Here is a 15963-nt window from a genome sequence, read left to right as displayed (position 1 = left end):
ATAGGAGAAAGTGTGTCCGCAGTGATACAGAAAAGAAGGATGCCATCAAAATGCACAGACCCAGGTATGTTCACTCTCCCTATTTCTCTAGGTGATATTAAAATTGAGCATGCCATGTGTGATCTAGGTGCATCGATAAATGTTTTACCTCTTTCAATATATAAAAAATTGGTGGGAGTTAGCATGGTAAATACGAAAGTGGTAATTCAGTTAGCCGATAGAACATGCATCTCTCCTGAGGGAGTGTTGGAAAATGTCATAGTTAGAGTGCATGATTTCCTGTACCCGGCTGATTTTCATGTGATAAAAATGAGTGATAATGAATCTGCTGAGTCTAGCGGGGTGCTGTTGGGAAGACCTTTCCTTTGCACCGCAAAGACTATTATTGATGTGTTTGATGGAACAATATGCCTAGACTATCATGGGGAGAAGTACACCTTCAGCATTGATGAAGCGATGAAAAAACCACTCGATGTTGAGAATTTGCATGCTGTGGATGTGATTAACCCCCTGGTCCAAGAATATCTTGAGACTGAGTTAATGCAGGAACAGATTAACAATTCTGAGCTAAGCCAAGCTGTAGAGAAGGAGGTGACAGGATGGTGTGAAACCCTTTTTACTCGGAACATGACGGACGACCAAATCAATGAAGCGATCATGGCATTCTGCCAACAACCACTGTCATTCCAATCAGCAGGGTCAGTTCAAGGGAAGAGCCCAGACGAAGGAACAAGTCTAGAGGGAATAGCGACAAGAAGTATGGAGAAAAACCCCCTGCCTCAGGAAGCCGTCACACCGAAGAAAGAGTTGAAAACCTTACCTGAGAATCTCAAGTATGCGTACCTAGAGGAAGGGAAAATTTGTCCAGTGATAATCAGCAGCCGCTTGACTGAGGAACAAGAGAGTATGTTGCTGGACGTAATTAGGAGGAACAAGAAGGTCATAGGGTGGACACTTTCGGACCTAGTTGGCATCAGCCCCGATCTTTGCATGCACCACATCAGATTAGAGGAAGGGGCAAAGGCTCGACGAGATCCACAAAGGAAGCTGAATCCGAATATGAGGGAGGAGGTACTCAAGGAAGTTTTGAAACTATTGTCCCTGGGAATCATATACTCCATCCCTGATAGCGAGTGGGTCAGTCCGGTTCACATGGTACCTAAGAAATCAGGAATACAAGTGGTAGAAAATGACAAAAACGAGTTGGTGCCTACTCGACTGGTTACTGGATGGAGGATGTGTATTGACTACAGGAAACTGAATGAGGCCACCAAAAAGGATCATTTTCCTTTACCATTTATTGACCAGATGCTAGAGAGGTTGGCTGGCAAACAGTATTTCTGTTTCCTTGACGGTTACAGCGGTTATTTCCAGATTTACGTCAACCCAGAGGATCAGGAAAAGACCACATTCACATGCCCTTTTGGCACTTATGCCTACCGAAGGATGCCATTTGGTCTATGCAATGCACCGGGAACGTTCCAGCGTTGTATGATGAGTATTTTTTCGGATCTGCTGGAGGTATGTATCGATATATTCATGGATGACTTCACCGTATACGGAGACTCGTTTGATACTTGTTTGGCCAGCCTTGACCTAGTGCTGCAAAGATGCCAAGAGAAGCACCTGGTTTTGAATTTCGAAAAGTGTCACTTCATGGTGACTGAGGGCATTGTCCTAGGTCATGTAGTTTCTGATAGAGGAATTCAAGTAGACAAGGCAAAGGTGGAAGTGATTTCAAAGCTACCTTACCCCACAAGTCAAAAAGAAATTAGAGGATTCCTGGGTCACGCAGGTTTCTATAGGAGGTTTATCAAGGACTTCGCAAAAATTGCGCAACCACTCACTCATTTGTTGCACAACGATGTGGAGTTCGTGTTTGATGAAGAATGCAAAAAGACATTTCAGTTGCTCAAGGATAGACTCGTGACTGCACCAATTATCAGGGCGCCAGACTGGAATTACCCTTTTGAGATAATGAGCGACGCGAGCGATTTCGCTGTGGGAGCCGTCCTAGGGCAGAAGATAGACGGGAAAAGTTATGTGATCTTCTACGCGTCCAAAACACTGAATCAAGATCAAAAAAATTACGATACCACGGAGAAGGAAATGTTGGCTGTCGTGTACTCATTTGAAAAATTCCGACCCTATCTACTTGGGTCAAGGGTTATTGTTTTCACGGATCATGCAGCAATAAAGTACTTACTGGCTAAGAAGGAGTCGAAACCAAGGTTGATCCGATGGGTATTGCTTCTGCAGGAGTTTGATTGGGAAGTAAGGGACAAAAGAGGAACGGAGAACAAGGTGGCCGATCACTTGAGTAGAATTCATCAAGGGGAAACAGAAGAGGCCATCCCTGATGCTTTCCCCGAAGAGCATTTGTACTGTCTGGATGAACTCCCTAGACCGATAAGCTGGGAAGCTGTGTTGGCATTAACCGGTCTTGGAGAATCTGATAAAGGAAAGCGCACACTTAACGCAGAATCATGGTTCGCCGATCTAGCAAATTACTTGGTCACGGGAGAAGTGCCAAGCTCAGAAGAAGCTTCCCGAGCCCAGAGGATGAAGCTTAAAAGCGAAGCTAAATACTATTTTTGGGATGATCCGTACCTGTGGAAAATGTGTTCAGACCAAGTGATTAGGCGCTGCATTCCCGAATGGGAACAAAAGGACGTGCTAATTCATTGCCATACTTTGGCATGTGGAGGTCATTTCGGACCAAGGAAGACATCAAGGAAGGTCCTGGATAGTGGTTTTTACTGGCTAACATTGAATAAAGATGCATTTGAATTTTGCCAGTGCTGCGAGAGATGCCAACGAACGGGGGGAATTTCTAGGAGGGATGAGATGCCTCAGGTCCCGGTGGTTGTTTGTGAAGTTTTTGATGTATGGGGAATGGACTTCATGGGACCATTTCCGTCATCTTGTGGGAATACTTACATATTGGTTGCAGTAGATTATGTGTCTAAGTGGATAGAAGCCAAGGCCACAACGACATGTGAATCAAAAGAAGTGACAAAATTTCTGCAGACCAATATTTTCAACAGATATGGAGTTCCTAGAGCAATCGTTTCGGATCAAGGGACGCATTTCTGTAATCGCACCATCGAGGCTCTGATGAAGAAATACGGTGTTCACCATAGAATATCCACCCCGTACCACCCTCAGTCTAACGGTCAAGCGGAGATATCTAATCGCGAGATCAAGGCGATATTGGAGAAAACGGTTAACCTGTCAAGGAAGGACTGGAGTAAGAGGCTCGGTGACGCACTATGGGCTTACAGGACTGCCTTTAAGACACCTATTGGAATGTCGCCTTATAGGCTTGTGTTTGGCAAGATGTGCCATTTGCCCGTGGGTATTGAGCACAAGGCGTACTGGGCAGTAAAAGAGTTGAACATGAAGCCTATGGCTTGCGAAGAAGAAAGGAAATTGCAGTTACAAGAACTGGAGGAAATGAGGCTGGAGTCGTATGAGTCTGCCATGTGGTACAAAGAAAAGACGAAGCTATGGCATGATAGGAATCTCCGGGTCAAGGAACTCCATGTTGGACAGAAGGTGCTCCTTTTCCAATCCCGGCTCAAGCTGATGCCAGGGAAGTTGAAGTCTAAGTGGATTGGCCCATATACCATCGTTAGCCTCCGCGCAAACGGAGCAGTAGAAATCCAGGGAAGTGCCTCTAACTCTGTTCCTTTTCTTGTTAATGGTCATAGATTAAAAGTCTATAGGGATAATTCTGAGTTGTGCGTAGTGGAGGAAATGCCACTACGTGCACTCTCGGTTGTCGCCTAGTCAGGCAAGGAAGTATTCTCGATAAACTCCTGGGTCAAGGAAAATGTTTATGTTTTTACATACTGAACCAGGGGATTTCGAGAATACTCAAGGATAATTTGTAAATAGTTTAATTACTTTCGGAAACCTTAAGAAAATCCAAACAAAGTAAAAAATTTAATCTCCCAAAAACATTTTCGAAGCACCAGACTCCAAGGGGAATCTATATCTTGTACTCTAATCTTGACCAAGGAGTTTGGCGTCTTCATTCTTTTCTTAGTGTAGGGTTACGGTCAGGGAAATCAATGAGGGAAGGAAAGCATGAAGGAAAAGATCAAGGAGGGAAAATAATAATTTGAAATTCGAATCACCGATATTTATGGAAGATGTACGGCTGCTGACGTCACGCCTGCAACCGCACCACCTTTTCGTGTAAAGGAGGCGAATTGTCGTTTCTCTCTCCACATACTCAACCTGAATTTGCTCTCCCTTCTCTCTACTGTCATCCTCTCTCTCTCTAAAAAATACAAACCCTAACCCAAAATCGACCAAATTCTTGTCTAATTTCAGATCTACAGCGATGGAATCAGCCAAGCCCACCGGAAGTTCGCAGCAAGCGGAGTACGACCCAACTTTGTTAGCCTAATTGACGCAAAAATTGGGGAGCGTCGAGAAAGCAAAAGAAGTATATGCCCTCTTTTCTGCTAATTTGATGACATCCGCGGCGGCCACTCCACCAACGTCGATTCCAGAGGATTTGGCGGCCGAACCCTCAGTTTTTCAAGAAGAATTGCCTCAAGAAGAAGCGAGAGAGCCGAACTCTGAACCACAAAATGCAGAGACCGCTTCGCAGGAGGCGGGCGACGAAGAGGGTGGACCGACGAACGGCGGGAAGGTGGATGAAACAGAGTTGCATGGTGACGGAAACCCTAAATCTGAGGGTGATGACGATGTGGAGGGGGGAAACCTTGCTGTGGCTAGTCCGGCTGAATTCAGAGTCTCAACCTCTGAAGCCATGGAAGAGGGGGCAACCCCGAGTGATGTCAGGGGGAAGAACCCCGTTTATATTGAGGGGACAACCCCGATTGTGGATGGTGAGGGGGAAATCCCTGAAAAACTTTTTGCAGATGCAGATCTGCAGATGACTGAAGTACCAGAGGACGTGGATGCAGGAATGAAGTTGATTGTGGACCTGGTGGACGACCAGGATGCAGACGAACCCCGAGAGGACAGAAGGGCAGAAAGGAGACGGGCCAGGAGAAGTCTACTTGATGAAGTAGACGACTTAGTCGATACGGGAAAAAATGAGTCCCCTGGGCAAGGGACGGAAGCGGAAGAGCGTCGCCTGGCGAAAGAAAGGGCAAGAAAAGGGAAGGGCACGGCGACTATGTCTACACGGTCTAGGAAAGCTCCCTCTGTCAAGGAGGTTGAGGATACCCTTTCCTCAGAGGCTGACGTTCCCTCAACCGAGGAACAAGACGAGCCTGCCCCTGAATCCGACTATGAATCAGAAGAAGCTGAAGGAGTACCTATTCCTGGACGTCCGGAAGTCTGGCTGACGAAGAAACTACTGGAAGCGATGAGACAGTTCGACGATCAAAAAAGGACTGCGGTGTACAAGGAGAGGTGTGGTACCGGGAAGATGACCAAATCCGGGAAGCAGTATAGCTCGAGGGAGCTTAAGATGATCGCATGTAACAAGGAGTTTCGCGCCTGCATCTCCTCGATAGGATTCGAGTGGCTATTGCGACACAGCCAAGAAAGGGTGCCGGTGGATCTGGCAAGGGAGTTTTTCTCCACTTTTCGATTGAAAAATACTACTGATCTGGACGCTGACTCCATAACGTTCCGGCTTTTCAACGAAGAGTATGAGATGAGCATCCGGGAGTGGTCACTGCGGATTGGATTGTTCACCCAGGCAGAGGACGATGAAGGGGAATGGAATGAGAGGATGATCGGCGCACCCAAAAACACGCCGGGCTTTAAGGTGCAAACGGCATGGGACCTGATCACCCACCCCAAGGCTGGAGCGTTCAAATCCAGCTATTCCAAGGCATCCCACATCGAAAACCGCATCCTCCGTTTTGCTCAGACCTTCATAAGCTACAATTTGATGGGAACAGCAAATGCCGCTCTTACAACCACCGATCTATACTTCACATGGTGCATGGCAAAGGGCATAAAGGTGCATCTTGGATATTGGCTGGCTCAGGCTTGCCACCAAATGACAAGCAACCCTGCGCGCCATATGTACACATGCCACCTTCTCGGCGCCTACCTCCAGCGGAATATTGATATGAAAATCGCCAAATCCGCTCCTCTGATAGTTATGTGCGACCCCCCGGAGGTTTTCAGTGTTGATTATTTTTTCAACAAGGGGTTGTTACAAACTCGAGGTGCCGAGACCCTTTTCTACTCATTAGGAGATAAGGGGACTGCAGAGCCTGAGGAAGCTGAGGAGACCATGCCCAGTGAAGAGATCGAGGAGCTACGGAAGGAAGTCCAGGAAGTGAGAAAGGAGATGCAGTTGCTGAGGAAGGAGATGGTAAAGGAACTCGGCGGGATCAGGAAGGAATTGAACGGGAATCGGGAGGAAGTGAAGGTCCTGAGGGACAATGTGGAGGATTTGGCCGTGAAATGCGCCAAACAAAGTGAACGAGTGGCGGAGGCAGTGGAGCTCTCCATGAGGATGTTGAAGTGGATGCAGCAAACACTCCCCTTGACCCAGACGAAGGCAACTCCTGGGTCAAGCAGTGAGGTCAAGAAGCCCATCCAGAGCAGTCCCTCCGTCAAGTCACTCCAGCAGATGACCACCCCGACCGTTCCAAAGCAAGTTCCAGTCCCACCCAAATCAAAGCCCCAAGTGATAAAGTCGGTACCCACCCAGACAGGACAAGCAGAGGAAGAGCTGGATCAGCCAGCAAAGAAGAAGGTGAAAATGACCCGTCCCGGAATCCCACCACATTCTGGCTCCCGAGGGAGCCAGCCCCTGAAGTGAACACCACCCCATGACCAAGTAACATTTACTTTTTTCCTTTTACATTTTGTTTGTCTGTTTTCTGTTCTGTTTTCTTTTCTCCCACTTAGCCCGATGCTCGGTCTAAGTGTGAAGAGTTGTTTTGTTTTTTCTGTGTTGTTTTATCTTCTCCCACTTAGCCCGATGCTCGGTCTAAGTGTGAGAAGTTCTGTCTGCTTGTTTTGCATTGATCTCTCTATTTCCCCTTCACGACGACGGCTTGAGGCCAAACTTGAGTGAAGTGGGAGGGGGAGAGGAGTCAATGCAATTTTGATATAAGAGTCGTTAGGTCTAGTTGTTTGAGTCGCATGAACCGGTGAATATAATATGGCAGGATTCCCTTAGTGAGAGTAATTGAAAATAGGAGGTATTCCAAATTAGAAGCCTTTTTCTTTAATAAGCCGAGCCAATCTGAGTGAAGCGAGAACGATAGAGAACGCCTTTACTTACTCAGTTGTGAAGCCCTACCTTAAAAGCGAGTTATAAGCCTTCAATAACTTCGAGCTAACACATGTAAATGGGCTGCCACTGAATGCTGAAGGAGAAGAATTTAGGGAGGAGATAATGAAATAAATGATAATCTGGAGGGATAAGCTGGACGAAGTCCAGAGGAGGGAAATCAAAAAGTATAATTAAGGAGGTATAAGCTGGACGAAGTCCAGGAAATTAAGGAGGTATAAGCTGGACGAAGTCCAAGAAATTAAGGAGGTATAAGCTGGACGAAGTCCAGGAAAAAAAAAAAAAAAAAAAAAGGGAAGGTTAGAAGGAGAAAATTCTCATAACCTGACGCTTCAGTGGTATGGCGATGACTTAAGAGAGAGTTGGTCCTAACATCCCTGGTGAGGAATGAGTGATCGAGTGAATCCAACAATTGGGGAAGTAAAAGGCCATCTTGACGAACTGACAGATTGGCTAGGTAGAGGAAGGGAAAGGGCCTATTTGGAGGAGTGCAGCCTGTTGGATTGACCTTAATCTTGTGGGGACGGTTGCCTAAAAGTTGAAGCCAGTTCATGCATATGTGTTTATGTGTTTTCATTTTAGTGTCTAAAAATTGTGCCAGTTGTGTCTAGGTCTAGGAGTCTGTTTAGAGTCTGTAGAGTCGGTCAAGGGATAACCATGCTTTGAAATTCGCCTTATTCTTTTCTCTTGTCTTTATACTTGAGGACAAGTATGGTTTAAGTGTGAGCAGTTTGATAAGGCTAATTTCATGCATTGGTTATATAGTGAAAAGCATCACATTTCTGCTGGGTCTAACATGTTTGATTAAGCCAGGTGTGTGATAAAGCGCTAGATCCAGGAGATACTGGAGGAAACAGTCTAGCGAGGAACAGAGCAGAAATTGATCAAAACTGAAGGAAAAGAAGGCTAGAGGAAGGGAGTTAATAGCTGAGGGCAACAAGGTCTATCTATACCTCGCTGGGCCCCACCTCAACGCCTATAAATGGAGGAGTATGCAGCACGAAATAGGGACTTTTTCTCGCTCTTAGCTCACACACACACACTTGGAAATGGAAATTCTGGTTGGTTAAGGGGGTCGTTTTTGAGTTCAGTAGTTCCGACGTAACACCGTCCGCGTGAGGGCGAAGATACAATCATTTTAATTTCAGTTTGTTGTTTCTTGTTTTTTCGAACTTCACTTTCGGGAGTCGAATCTGCTGTTGATGTTGCTTAATTTCCTATGCATTTCTGTTTGGTTCATTTACCTTTGTTGGAGTTGATTTATGTTGAGCTATTTTCTCTGTCGACATGGTGTTTGATCTGGGAGTTCGATTGTTGATCTGTAATTGTTGTTGTTGATCTGTGGAGAATCCAAATCTGTTGTTATGGAGCTGTTTTTGGTTGGAGTTTTGTGTCGGATGCTTGGATCCGGAGTGGATTTAGCATCCGAGTTTTGGATCTGAGTAGGGGAGATAGATTTGTGCATGAATTTCAAGTGTTATGCTCTGTTTCTGTTTGGCTTCGTCTAGTAGCGTAGATTTTTCTGTTATCTTTTCGTATGTCACCTACCTGTTTTGAATCTGATTGTTTGTTTCCGACTCGCGTCCGATTAAATTTACCGAGTTTTCTTGCGAGTCCATCGGAGAAGATGAAGTCATTTTTCAGTTGATGCTTTAGTTAGTTATTCTGCAGCTTTTCTTTTCGTCCGTGTCTACCTTTTCAGCTTTTGGGTCCCACTTGCATTTTAAATTCCCTGGTCTAGGTAAATTAGTTACGAGTCTTTAGATCTAGTGATTGCCTGGACTTAGTTTTCATGCAATATCCATTTCTGCCTAGATCTAGCTGTTAGCATAGCAGAGTTCATTTCCAAACCTAGTTTAATTTCCTCAACCCAAAAAATGCGTGGCAGCAGCCAAACCAAAAAAATAGTTTCCAGATCTCTATGCATAATCATTACGCATCCATCTCTGTGGGATCGATCCCTACTTCCCTGTGCTAAATTTTAGTATTCGTGGTTGAGGGTTTTGAAGGAGTGTTCTGTGTATCCAACGACCGAGATTCTCCAGTTCCGCGAGTTCCTAGACCCTCGATCTAGACGATTCGCTGGATCTAGGAGGCTTGATAATTTTACAAGCACTAGGAAGAGACAGAGCAATCACTACACACTGCACGCTCTTCAAACTCCGATTTAGAAAGTGGAACCATAATTCGATGTGAGGTATCATACATTTACTACCTTCGTCCCCGTTAATAGTATTGATAGTAGACAACACACATTTTAATGCAAAATTAGTAAGTAGATGAGAGATAGAAAAAAATAATTAAAATATTATTAGTGAAAATTAATACAAATAGAATGTAAGTAATTTTATGGATAACCCAAAACAGAAAATAGTAAATTAGTAACATCGTTTAGTAAATATCACTCCCAGTTTTATAGCTAAAACATCCATAAAGGGAGATTAAATCTGTTGATTTTTGTCATAAAAGAGAAACTACTTAACGGGACGACCAAAAAATGAATACAGCTCAACTACGCGAACAAAGAGTATGGAAATATTGAAAAATTCAAATAAAATAACGACTGTAACTGCACAACCTTCATAGAAAGAAAAAGCATTATAACGCCTGTGACAACACATTCAAAATGCATTTGCATAAATTTTTCAATAGGTATACAAAAATGAATTCTGGTTTCAACATCGACAACTCCTAAGGATTTACAGTTAAAAGCATCATGATTACAGTCAATCCGAATGATAGATCATCACAGGCACAGGATCGGGCCATGTGTTTAGAGGTCGTACCTCACATTCCATCTCCGGTTCTGATCAAGATTGAATGTCCAATTGTTCTCCCGAACCTGCAAATATGAAGTCTGCAGACATGACCATATAAGGCGAGTGTTAGGATGATCGAGATTTCATTTCATTTGGGACAAACAGTGAGGTAGAGTAAAGAACTCCCCTAGGAGAGCAAATGTACCTTATCGATAACATCGTATCCCAACTTGATGCGTACATCCTGGCTCTTTTTAACATCAAAGATGTTCCAAACAAACTCAGTAGCAGCAGAGTAATCAAACTGCGTCCAACATAGCGTTAAGGTTGATGGTTGGCCCGGAAAAAAAATCAAGAAAATAGCATGCTAGGGCAATGAGAATAAGAGTAACCTGCTTCAAGTCCTCATCGATATTACAACGACCCTTAACATGGAAGTTAAACAATTTATCTGCAGTCACTGGAAATGCCTTCTTCCCACGTACGTGGTAGTGCAATTTATCCCGCTTATTGTATCGAAGTCCCACACCAAGGCTAGCCGATGACTAAAAAAGGCCGGGAAACATGTCAAACTCTGGATACTACATTTTATATCTATGGAAAGCAAATCAAATACTACGATGGATGAAAAAGAAAAATGTGCAATCACTCATCTCATAATAAAAGAAACAATCCCATGATTTTCGTACTTATATTTCCAAATTTTAGTATACATGATAAGGAGCTACCTTCTTTTGTCTAAATGATGACACATCAAAAGCTGTTGGGATAAATTGAGCTGAAGATGTGATAAATTGAAATCAATTTAACCAATTGAAAAACACGAAAAAAATACACCTCGGGATGGAAGTATCTAATCAAGCCGTGCACGAAAGTAGGAGCTCCAAGCTTCGTGTCGAGCTCTCCTTGAATCTTCCAATCAAAAGACACAAACAAGTTAACAATTAAGCACGAATAAAAAAAAGCACGAGAATCTAATAAAAAAAGTGACATCGAACAACCTCTTGAACGTCGTTCTAAACAACTTGCGAGAAAACAAGAAACCAAGGATTCTCAGCATATCTAACGTTGTATGATTAGGAGATGAGCTAAAGAGCTACTAATCGAAAACCAGAATAATCCAATTAAACAGGTAAAGGAGCTACCTTGAGAAAACTCATCAATCAACACAAAAAAATAGCAATCGCTTCCAAATCATAACTAGAAACAACATTTCTTAACAACATAGTTCAGTTTCACACCGTATCTCTAACTAGAAACAACACATCATTTTACACTCAAATTTGAGCTACTAAATACAAGTAAAAGCAAGTACCAAATACAGTCTGGAGTCTGGTAACTGCGTAAGCAAACACGATTGTAGAAGAGATTAATCAGCAAAAAAAAGAAAAAGAGAAGAATTTTCAACCTGGCAGATGGAATTGGGGGAAATGGGGATTTTTTCCTTGGCGTGAATTCGCAGAGTTTTGGAATCTCCACCATACCTAAGCGAAGTTTCCATTTGTGAATCAAACAAAGAAATGTTGAATCTTTCTAGGGTTTGGTTGTAGACTTGTAGCTACCAAAGCTCAAAAATGGTACAGTACTAACTACTAATGGATATGGCGGAAATCGCAATTTGAAGGTTTTGGATTTAAGCGTCACTAAATAGCTATACCGCCAAAACTCGTGTCTCCAAATATAGTTAAATTTAACGTTTTCAATTAATTAACAGTTATACTAGAAAAACAACTCAAGTCATAAATTAAAATGGGATACATGGTCAATTTTGCTCAAAAACTATTTACATAATAATCAATCAGGGTCTTATTTTGGAAAATACATGTTTTATTTTATGTTTTATTGAAATTGAGAATGATAGGAATAATCTAAATAGTGCAACATTCTATAAAATTTGCAATGCCGCACAAATTCCTGTGTTATACTCCTAGACCCTAGTCCTATATAAGTTTAACTTCAAATAAATGCAGATAGTTTCTAAGTCGCAACAAAATTGGAGCAGAAATTGAGAATGAAATGTCTACCACCTATTTTGTTAAAATCTCATCTCATTTCCAACCTACATTATATCTCGTCGATTACTTCAAGAAGATCATCAACTTCCTGTCTCAAGAGTGTGATTTTCTGCTGAACCGCTGCGACGCGCTTGTCGATGTCCCGACCACCGGACTTCTTCTCGTAAGAATCCACGACCGTGGAGTGTTTCAGCATCACCTTCTCTTGCAGTTCCTTCTCCTTCACCACCAATTCGTCCACCTGTGTATGTACATATCAGAGAAAGTCAAGCCCATCGGGATCTGTTGCACGTTCATTTGCTTATAATTCCGGAAAGTTAAGAGATGGACCACATGAATACGCAATGAGCAGGTATATAATATATATAAGCTCTAAAATATAAAATAACAGAATGGCAGAATGTTACCTTGGGCACTATATGAAGCGCCTGCGGAGAAGATTGCAAGAACGACAACAAAGGTTTCAATTCCTTCGTTAGTTCCTTAAGAATAGAGTCTGCAGTTTTGCGTGCTGCTTTGCAAGCCTGCACGTCGCCTGTCCTTGAAAGGTCACGCAGAGAGGCATCTAGCTTGTCGTGAATGACCAATACACAGCTCATGATGTTCTGGAACTGCTGGGTTGCAGTTTGGACCTGTAAAATTTAATCAATCAATAATCTGAGTATGAGAATTGGCAATATCGATTTATTTACCAACCGAAGATAGAGGAGGAGAATATCAACATACCTCGTCCCATTGAAGTTTTGCTATATAAGAAGATGAAGACTTGGAGATTGTGAAGTCTGCATGCACATATGCTATGCATGCGACAAAAAAGAGGAAAAATCCAAAAACCAGCATCAATGGCTCTCGGAGGAGAGATAAACTGCTGAACCTGTAGTAAACCTTTCCCCACAAAAAAAAAAAAAAAGATCCAGATAATGAGAAACTGAGGGAGAGAATTATTCTCATTTGGTAGACACTGAATTAGCAAAAGAGAGCAAACTAAGTGTGATACGGTAGTTATTGTCCACATCGAGATAGTATTCTCCACAAACAAGTATTTTCCTATATGTCTAATGAGATGTGAAATATTACATCTAACAAACACACTCGAACATATCCCCTATGCCGTCTACAGTTGCTCCAAAGAGTGTTTAAGGTGTTCTCAGAATCATGGAAAAGTATTAACAACTTTAGATAACATGTATGTATTGCCAACCACCTTTTCCTTAATTCAATTTCCCAAACGATGCCAAGCTTCTGGAAAAGAACATGTGTAGATTATGATGATCATTACTGACTTCTCCAATGGAAGTTGGTCTTTTATGCCATTTGAAGAGAAATTTAGTTTCTCAATTACTGGTATATTTTTCTCATATGGTAAAATATTTCAGCAAATTACCTGGAAATTTTGATTATGTTCCGGGACAACATTCTTTTTTTCCAATACAACGACTGGTCTTCCAGCAATGTCGAGGTGTGAAAGTTTTATCTGCATCAGATCAAGAAACAGTAAAAGAACAGATGTACAGTTAATTGCTTGGAAAGAAGTATGGATTCAAATGCAATTTAGTCGCACCTCTCGAGTCTCTTTGCTAGGAAATGGAGCCACAACAGAAATATCCTTTGACCCCTCTGGCAAAACGACCTGAAATTGCAGAATAGCTATATCAACAACTAATCATAACCAAAAGAAGGAAATAAAGAAAGAAATCAAGCACATGGGTGTTAATACACCAGGAATATAGAAGCAAGCAAATCTCTAGTTATGCCAGCACCGTACCATTAACTTCATATTCATACTTCTTAGTTCAATTAAGATCCAGAATAGTTATGTTGCATCCTAAGAATCAAAGAATACCTTCACGTAGATATTTTCAATGACCATATCATTCATTGGACAACCAAACGTGATATCTAGGAAACGTTTTCCCTCTGACTTGAACAAGAAATCTTGAAGTGGCAACCCATATCCAATTGTGAAAGTTGTTCTCCAACCACCAAACATTGGGTACCGCGGCTCAATTTCAAGAAGCGTCTGCACATCACTAGAATGGTTATACAACAAGGAAATCAAATCAGAGCATTTCAGAGGGGATCAAGACCCACCTTTACTGAATCACTATATACATTGGAAGTAGAAATGTTCCCAATCTCATCCCTGTAGTAAATAGAATGGGCTCTTGCTGGTAGTCTAGCGACAAGACTTCTTAGTGCTGATGCCCCTCTAACATGGGGTCGTTCCTCATAGTCCAGTCTGAAATCACCGACAGGAAAGATAAATACACTTAATATCCCAAAATGAAGGCTATCTTAAACATGTTGGGTCAATCATGAAAAGAGATTCTCCTGATAGAGGGTATTACTGTACCTTGAGAACTCTCCCTTAAGCTCAGCACCAGCATGAATGAGATTATAGTTTTCTGTGACTTGCACATTTCCCCAATGGGAAACCTCTATCTCACGCACCAACTCTTGAGCAACCGAAAATGGTTTATTGTTTGCAAAGTGCACCATAATTGTTGGAAGTGAGAAAGGAGGGATATTCTCATAAGGACCGTATTTTATTTCTGAACCAGAAAACTTGGTATTCTCCAATTTTGTATACGACTCAACTTTTGGCTCGGGTAATTTTACAGTGAGTGACTGGACCTTCACTGCATAAGGAGAGAGATAATGTGCACTATCTTGGAAGGCAACTAGCTGAGCATCAGCCTGAGTTATCTTCTCAGGGAACGGCGTCAGTAGATGAGTGAATACAGCTTTAACCTCCAAAGTCAAGCTTCCTCCTTTACTCAGTTCCTTAGGCAAAGAGACAGCATACCAAGTCAATGATGGGGGCATTCCTTCAGGATGTATAACATCAACAGGCAACCTGTCAGAAGAAGTCTTTGTTTTTCCTTTCCCTTCAGTAATTGTCACCAAAAGGAAAGCCAAGTTCTCTGCTTGATTTTCAGGGTAGGGCAACAAAACCTTTGATACTGCTTTGGCGCCATTATTTTCTAGCTGGACCAGGATAACACCAATAGTAAGTACCACAACAATGCAAAGCAAACAACTCTAACACAGAACCACAAGCAACACCAGCGTAAAAAGTACCTTGAGCGATGTAGTGAATCGAACTATCTGTGATGATAAATCGATCTGCACCAAAATCATCAAAAATTAGCAAGCCGACATCAATAAGTTTCAGATATTCAAGCTAACAAAGATCACAGTGAGCTCCACAAAAAATAAAGCAAGCATACCTAAACTTCATTTCACAGTCAAAATTCAACATGATTCTTTCTACATCCAGCTCACATTGCAAGTCATCAATTCATATTTATATCCTAGCAACAACACTGCATTCTCCATTTTATATCCTCCTTCAATTCTCATTAATCACGCCAATCTCAAGAGGGAAAAACTAGCAATAGCTAAAACCCTAGCCACGAAAGCATTATTAATCCTAGCTCATTAATTTACACAATAACAAATCTTTCCATCCAGCTTCTTAAACCCTAACCATCCCACACACAAAAAAACTATCAAAATCACTGAATTTCCAAAATGAGAATCCAAAACAGAAATATGAAAAAAAAAACACAGCTAATCTGCAAACTGAAAAGAAGAGCAACGGTTATTACCTGGCGATCCAATTTGGAAATCACGAGATCGGAGCAGACATTGGAGAAAAGCGAGAAAAATCCGAAAATGAAGAGTAGAGAGAGATCGCGATTCATTTCTGTAAAAAGCGTCGCCGGAATTAGCACTGCGGTTGGAGTTGAAGTGTGAACAAGAAAATGAAAGTGGAAACTGATAACAGACTCTTAATCGCGTTTTGCGGTACACGCTTTCAATATATCGGCTGATTTCACAAACGTTTTCCCTTTTGCAATTATTTTGTAACTGAATTTAAATCGTGTAGTACTAATATTTTACATTTTGATGTATGCTTGGCGTGATTCGTTTTTATTTA

At 42.2% G+C, this 15963-nt stretch overlaps 2 protein-coding genes across 2 annotated transcripts; both read right to left on the bottom strand.

The window, feature by feature from the left end:
* Positions 1–9829: 9829 nt before the first annotated feature.
* On the bottom strand, positions 9830–11735 carry LOC125223151 (outer envelope pore protein 21B, chloroplastic-like). The gene is made up of 5 exons (XM_048126156.2): positions 11414–11735; positions 10843–10917; positions 10398–10550; positions 10211–10309; positions 9830–10103 (listed from the first exon to the last, which is right to left on the bottom strand). The coding sequence occupies exons 1-5, from the start codon at positions 11504–11506 to the stop codon at positions 10020–10022; spliced, it is 504 nt and encodes a 167-aa protein (XP_047982113.1). The 5' UTR covers positions 11507–11735; the 3' UTR covers positions 9830–10019.
* Positions 11736–11869: 134 nt separating this feature from the next.
* Positions 11870–15803, bottom strand: LOC125223150 (dolichyl-diphosphooligosaccharide--protein glycosyltransferase subunit 1A-like). Its single transcript, XM_048126154.2, has 10 exons — positions 15632–15803; positions 15102–15146; positions 14374–15008; positions 14112–14259; positions 13864–14040; positions 13582–13650; positions 13405–13494; positions 12747–12905; positions 12428–12652; positions 11870–12261 (listed from the first exon to the last, which is right to left on the bottom strand). The coding sequence occupies exons 1-10, from the start codon at positions 15725–15727 to the stop codon at positions 12070–12072; spliced, it is 1836 nt and encodes a 611-aa protein (XP_047982111.1). The 5' UTR covers positions 15728–15803; the 3' UTR covers positions 11870–12069.
* Positions 15804–15963: the final 160 nt, after the last annotated feature.

This window comes from Salvia hispanica, chromosome 1, assembly GCF_029641045.1.
Source record: "Salvia hispanica isolate PSC_SH4W2 chromosome 1, Shi_PSC_v1, whole genome shotgun sequence".
NCBI lineage: Eukaryota > Viridiplantae > Streptophyta > Magnoliopsida > Lamiales > Lamiaceae > Salvia > Salvia hispanica.
Note: the sequence above shows the minus strand (reverse complement) of the source record. Positions and strands in the feature narration are given on the sequence as shown.